This window comes from Gigantopelta aegis, unplaced genomic scaffold (assembly GCF_016097555.1).
Source record: "Gigantopelta aegis isolate Gae_Host unplaced genomic scaffold, Gae_host_genome ctg4610_pilon_pilon, whole genome shotgun sequence".
Lineage (NCBI taxonomy): Eukaryota > Metazoa > Mollusca > Gastropoda > Neomphalida > Peltospiridae > Gigantopelta > Gigantopelta aegis.
The window spans coordinates 8,370-16,073 of NW_024533951.1; the positions used below are offsets into that span (position 1 = coordinate 8,370).

The window sequence follows — 7,704 nt, forward strand, 5'->3', positions numbered from 1 at the left end:
TATACCACATTACCAGCTGTCAGACTCATTCTGGGATCTGGCTCCTTCAAAAGTATGACCCAAATGTTAAAATTCACAAACAACTGTTCAACGACAACTGAAAGAAAACATTTGACTCTCTTGGATATTTGGTAGCATATTTAGTGTGGTAGTCATGGCAAGATCAGGTGATCAATGTGAGATCGGAGACGTATATCGTGGAGTTAATACACCAGCTGACAAAAAATCTTGTGGCTATTACAGACAGTTTATGGGCACATTGACAAAACTTTGGAAAGAACTTTGTGATAGTGGAAAAGAAAAACCCATTTAAAAGAGGTTAGTAAATTGACCTAGATGTAAGTATTATATAGAACAAAAGTTGTAACCATAGAGATGTTTCACTATATACAGTACATAACAAAATAGTTTTTATTATTTATTTATTAGATTCAACAGACCTCAGTAAAATAATTGATTTTATTTTTATTTATTAATTTATTTTATTACATAGGACATTGATATTCTTATTCGCCAGTTTCCTGAATCCTCTCTTGGAGGACAATGATATCCTTTCTTTTCATCAATAGCACAAACTTGGATGCAATGGTTTAGACCCTATTCATTATTAATATTGATACAGTTGTCATTTTCTTCAGAATCTTGCCGGAAAGACTAAAAAGTTAATAAGAGATTCCTTTATTGAGTTAATGCACCACATTTAAGGTACAGTGTATTAATTGTTACTAATACAGCATTATTATAAATACTTCTCAAAATATATATATACAAATATATATATATATATATATTATATATATATAATATAGATAATATATAGATGTCTATCATTATTTTTGCCTACTTTTTTCTTTTCTTTGCAAATATAGCTCTGTTCTCTTGAAGATCTTTTAATCAGTATGATTTCTACTCTTGTTAATATGAGAGGAGATAAAGATATCGCACTAAGCAGAGAAAGACAAAATACTTACTTCATTTTCTCTATAGATATATATACAGGTACAAGATATAAGATTGTCTATGCATTTATTATAGACATATTGTTCTTAATGGTCTTTTCGAGTGTAAGCTTCTCTTAATGTGTATACTGAATTTAAGCACATCCTAACATGATTTCCTTCATGTACCTTTTAACATTTTCTTTTAGTCCCCTTCAAAGTTTTGAAGAGTTGAATCATTAGTTGCTCTAATTAATACCTTTTTAAAGGGATAGTTTTTAATCTCGTTACAGTGGGTGTGGATCCCTAATAACCATGGCAACATCCTCTCGTATGCATGTTGACAAGGCAAGGAGGTTAAAATTTATAATTGAATTAGTAATAAATTTTTATTATTTTTTTAGTCTTCTTCATGTTTTTGTCTGTCGTGTTCCTGCACCAGATTTAAAAACTAACAAAAAACAAAGACGAGAATTACAGGTTTGACAAGATTATACATAATGTTTATTTTTTGTTCATGAAGGATATCATTTTATCGGCTTTGTGATGTTCTTTCTCAGCAACAATAGTACCACCTCAGAGTACCTCATCACAACCCTGTCTCAATCAGAGATTAATGAACACATTACATCATCAGATTCTCAAAGACAACAAAAATACTAAAACATTTCTTGTTGTCTCTGAGAATGTAAATAGCCAAGAGTCTGATAGTAAAAAAGATGGCATAGTTGATGAAAGAGATATGCCATCTCAAGTCCCACCATGAACTTAAAAATGACATCAGATTTTGGAAGCTGGTTAGGAGTTGAAGTACAAGCGATGGCTGTTTTATCAAATGTAAGAAATTTTTAAAATTCTAAGTACATTTATAGTAATAAACACAAATTTTATAATAGTATAAACTATAAAATAATAACTAATTATTATCATTAATAAATATAATGTTTTTTTTTCTGCTTATTTGTCAGAAAACATTTAATGTGTACATTTAATAATATTATAGTTGTTATTATATTAATAAAATATTATAATTATATTAATTGTTATATAGGTGCTCTCCATTTTGTGGACTGTGTTTACGGAAGTAATGAGAAAGATAGAGTCATTTCTTTATTAAAAAATTGTATTACGTAATGTCTGCCTTCATTACGTACTACAAGTATGCATTATTAAAATGATTTATATGATATTCAAATAGTACTAGATTTTTTTTTCATTTCCTTGTATTTTCTATCTATTAATTATTCCATTCATTATCCTATTTCTCATCCTAGTCCCTCATGTACCTGGATGTTATGTCATGCTGCTAGACTTCTAGCTTCACTAAGTGGCTTTCAAGTGACCCGTAAATGTTGGAAAGATGAAGTTATGGAATTGTTCATGGATTCTAAGTTTCTTTATCATGGAAGAGAGTTGTATTCATGAGTAATCATAATATACTTGAGTTCTTTTTTTTTTCATTTGTCTTGCCATTTATGTAATGTAGTTTGGAAGATCATCATTGATATTTGATGTCACAGGACAAATTGATGTTCCGTTCACTTTTAAATCGTATTCCAACCTCATCCTCAGCAACTGGAATGGGCAATATTTTCTCATCATTAAATTGGTATAGACATACCTCTCAATCTCTACAATTATTAATTTGTCTACTATCTACTACATTAATATATCTTTACTATTTTTTATTATTTGTTGTTCTTTATTAATTATTTGTTGTAGGAGAGGGTACAAAGAGCAAAGTTATTTAAAGATTAGCTTTTGTTATATTATGTGGAGAAAAAGATCAGTATAGTGGACAATTACATGATATTACGGTACTCTACAAGTATAAGTCATTTTTACATTGTCAAACATCTTAATGTCATCGTTAAATATATATGTGTTAGTGTAAAAAACACAGAATGTATCCCCTTGGCCTGAGATCCCAACTTCAAATCTATTTTTATTTTTCACTAGGACTCTCTACTTTAAATGTAATGCTGTTTGTTCTGTTTTCTTATGTATAGAGAAGCTTCTTGACAGTGTTCGTTGGTACTCTGGTCCTTTCTCCTAATGCTGAGGTCCCTGTTTACACTAAGAGTATTATTAATAAACTATCAGCTGAGAACCTTTCATCATTTGGCCAGCTTTTATGACAGAATTGGTAAGAGTCTTTAGGTCATAGTAGTACTGTAGCTCCTATTATATGTGAAGAGTTTATTGCTTTCTTTGTCTGTCCTCTCTTCTGTCTTGTCTCTGTCCTCTTCCTGTTTCTCTCTTTCTCTTGTTTCTCTGTCTTGCTGCTGTCGTTTGTTTCTCTCTTGGTCTCTCTCTATTTCTCTCTCTCTCTCCTCTTGTACTTACTTAGACAACAGCATTCACAGAAGCTCCATTCAGATCTAATGCTAGAATTAGCTACTCCCCTCCACTACATCACGTGACAAAATTAACTGGTACTATTCAAGCTTGTAAGTATTGGAACGGCGTTTATCACTTTTCTTCAAACTTATTACCACAATTTCAAATGTAGCCAAACGATAATAAACTCAACTTATACATTTAATTTCTATACTAGTATTTCTTGGGGATTCATAGGAGAGAGGAACATATAAGAAAGGACTTATTGGAACCATTTTAGATGCATACAAAGAAGAGCGTAGAGAAAGGTATGTACATGTATATAACATCAACAGATACAGTACAATCAAACCGTCTGTGAGTGCATGTCATTGGTGTTAATACTAAATTGGAGATATGTAATTTTGAAGTTGTTGTAATATAATATAACTATATTATATATCTATATCTATTATTTCTCATTGTATATCAAATTATTATTATCTGTATATTAATCTACCAATAATTATTATTCTATGCATTCTGTATAATATAATCTATGTATTAAAGATCCTAGTATTGAGGTATTTTAATTATCTATAGGATTTCCCACGTCAGGATGATATGTTGCCTCCTCCTCATTTTTTCTGAGTCAAGTCTGCTATTCATTTTGGTACCTATTCCTCGACGTTGATCTGAGAGGGGTAGTTCCCCTGTTGTAAATAGAAATTAATATTGAGAGGATTGAGGAATTAATGTTAGTAGACTTATGTAGCAACAATGACTTAATAAGTTAATTATATTTATTAAAAGATAATAATATTTTTTTCTATTGTCCCTTTCGCTAATAATTACATTAATTAATACATTTTGTTATATGTCAATATAAAGTTAACAATGTTTGCCATAGTTTACTTGTAGCTGATCAGTCTGATATAAATGCTAATTACTTTTTAACAAAGATCTAAAGATAAACTGTATTATAAGTCTATATTATGGCTCAATATGTTTCCATATGTTATTTCACGCTAACATTTTATTTAGAAATCATTTTTAGAAACAAAAATAGCAGTAAATCAAATTTTGAATAGATGTTCATTACCAAACATTTACAGCAAATGCCACAATTTGATAGGTTTAGTATCTTTATTTGTAAATCAAAGGGTTAGCAATTTAGTATCCACTCTATAAGGAGATGGACGGGAATATGGTGGATATCCACCACGGGCAGGTTGGGGTTGACCTTGTGGAGGAGGATACGTTTGTCCCTCCAGGTCCATGAGTTTGCTGATAAGCACCAGGGTTACCACCATAAGGAGAAATGGTAACGTTGGTGGATGTTGCTGGGGTTGTTGGTAGGTGTAGTAGAGTGCCCAGACTGGTATTGACTGGTTTGGGGATGAGGAGGAGCAGTTTGAGGGCTGTAGGTTTGGCTTGGGTATTGGAGTTTGATAAGGTCCACCAGCATAACCCTTTGACTGGCTTGTCCAGTTTGGAGGATTAGGAGGATAACCAGAATATGCACCAGATTGAGAAGTGGGAGGTTGTGGGGTGCTTGAAGGAGCGGTGGAGCGGTAGGTTGTTGCATTTGAGGAGTTCATTTGGTCTAGAAAATTGACCTCCGATTGACCACCAGTGAACAGATGTGCAGTATTCCACTACCCCCATTGTAGGTGGAGTTTGTGATGTTGACTGGACTAGATTTGAGGCCATTGCCACGGAATTTGAGTTGTAGCTGAAGTTGTAATTACGGAAAACTCATCTGATGTTGGTTTCAGAGGATCAAACCAAGAGGCTGCTGCAGTGGCTATTGGTTTTGCGGCTCTACTGGAAGAAAGTAAACGATTAAACACATTGTATGGACATTGTCTGGGACAAAATTGGCATAGAAATATGAACAACAAATAATGCTTCATATTGACATCAGTTAATGGACAATTGAAGTAATAACAGTCATGATTTATTATGAATAGTTAATTATATATTAAAATTTGTATATAAAGTGTCCTTGACTTAAAAAGCAAAAAGAAACATAGAAAGTGTACAAATACCTTTTTAATACAAGTATATCATTTTACTTACCTTCATATGTTTTGTAGTCAGTGTACCAGTCTTTACTGGTGGAGTGGTGGTATATGTATAGGGTTGTCCTTCTGACGATCCCATGTTCAAATGTCCCATATCAAGAATATCAACAAGAGAGTTCACTTTGTTTCGTACTTCAGTCCAACTCTTTTCGTAGGTCATGAATTTGAGTAACATTGAGAGCAGACTTAATATCTGACCATTACTATTAGTTAAAGAAGACACACTAACAATATCATTAATAAAACAACTGTTTCTTTATTTTATTTTTTACTAGAGGTATTAAATGTCTAATTTAACACATACATACATAAAATAAATATCAATCTCGTTACCTAATATGTTTAAAACTTCACATTATATTATTTATACAATAATTGATTGTATATTCAAGTACTTAATTTATAATGCTAACATTTTATTTTATTATATTATGTATTACACTCAAAGCCATTTTTTTATAGATATAGTAGAAACAGTAGAACAGTAAGTATCATTAACACTCCATTTAACTATTAGCATTAACATTAGACGCTACATAGTTTTGTAAATGTCTATATTAAAACCTAAACACAGTTACTATGAACTGGTCCTTTCCGATTAAGAATTATGAATTAAAAATAAATGGATTTTGGACTAATTAATTCATTTATAGGTTCTTTCAAAAATGTCATACTTACCAAATACGATCATTTTAACAATTCCATTTTTTGAGTATTCTCTAGCATGAAGAGAATCTGTAGCGTCAGCAATTGTTATAAGATCATTATCTAAAAAACATTTTATAAAAAAATGTAAAATAAACACTAATTTTTTAGCTCGTACTATATCTAATTATATTTATTTTAACTAGGGGCTAACCCATGACATCATACCTTCATCAAATATTTCAATGTCACTTCATCAGTGCTCTTCAATCCCTCCATTATAAACACACTTTTTGTACCATCAGAACTAAGTCATCATATGAGATATGAGTATTGTACAAGAACAATACGACGTGTATCATCGCCTAAACGACCTTTAAAATATCTCCTTTTGACTCAGTCATCTTTTGATCTAGTTCTAAGACTGTGACCGTGTTCCAAGCCACACCTATTTAAATTTAACCCTTTACTCTCTCTCCCATTGCATCCTATTAAGAAAAGAAACGCCCTTCATTAAAAATGGCAGTCGTTGGTAGGATCGCTAGCAGACTTTGGGCACCAATCGAGGCAAATTTCGCCCAAAGCACAAGCCTTTTTCAATCATCCAGCAGGTATATCTTAAATAGTAAAAATGATATTGTTAATTCAATGTCTACTGAATTGACCATTTTGAGTAGAGAGGGTATAACAGGAAGTTCATATTGGTTATTTATAGTTAATTTTTAAGTTTTTAAAGTGGTATAGACTATAGCAAAAGTATTTACTTCCTACTTGATGTCTATACACATTATCAATAGTCTGCCATTGTGTATGATATTGTTTCATGTATTATGGTTTCTAGGTCCTAAGACAATCTTCTTTTGGGCTCCTACGTTTAAATGGGTAAGTACCACTGATATCAACATTGCTAGAGTAATTTATTACAATGTCAATCAAAATTATTAATATTCAAATAATCTAATTATTGTTCTAATTAATAGGGCTTGTTATTGCTGGTTTAGGCCGATATTAATAGACCAGCTGAAAATTAAGTTTGAATCAGTCAATAGCCTTAGCAGCTACAGGTATAATAATATATTTGTCCATTTTCCTTTCATTTTGTTTATATCATATTATCACTTTTAGGTGTCTATGGTCTCGATATTCACTTGTGATTATACCAATCAATTATAACTTGTTTGGTGTCAATGTGTTTGTGGCATGGACTGGATTATATCAACTTTATCGTATCTATAAGTAAGTGATGATACATTGTGGTCTTGATTTTTTTCTTTTTTGGTATACTACACAAAACATTGCAAGATTGTTTTGAAATACTACACTAATATAGTTGTTTTAAAATCAATTACCATATATAGTTATTAAAATAACACTGCAAACTCTACAATAATTCATATAACTGTTACATTCTGTGATTACTCTACAACTCTTACTGACTCTATTGTTTTATAAATCTATAATATTACTATGATATTAGCATTTAAGAATACTTAATTATGCTTTGTAATTAATCGTTTATTTATATTTTTGTTTTTTTTTTTGATTTTTCTTCTCTATTCCTTCTAGCTATCGTAAGTCCCAAAGCAAAAAAGAAGAGGAAATAACCACACCCTCAAATGAGACTGCTCCAATTGATGCCACACCCTCGGATGAAGCATCATCTACTAATTAATTAACTGGTAGCATTATTAAATGCTATATAATTATATATACAA

The 7,704-nt window shown here is 31.2% G+C and overlaps 1 protein-coding gene across 1 annotated transcript; it reads right to left on the bottom strand.

Annotated features, from left to right (window-relative positions):
• Nucleotides 1–4,414: 4,414 nt before the first annotated feature.
• On the bottom strand, nt 4,415–4,858 carry LOC121392821. The gene has a single exon (XM_041523891.1). It carries the CDS (start codon nt 4,856–4,858, stop codon nt 4,415–4,417), a length of 444 nt encoding a protein of 147 aa, XP_041379825.1.
• Nucleotides 4,859–7,704: the final 2,846 nt, after the last annotated feature.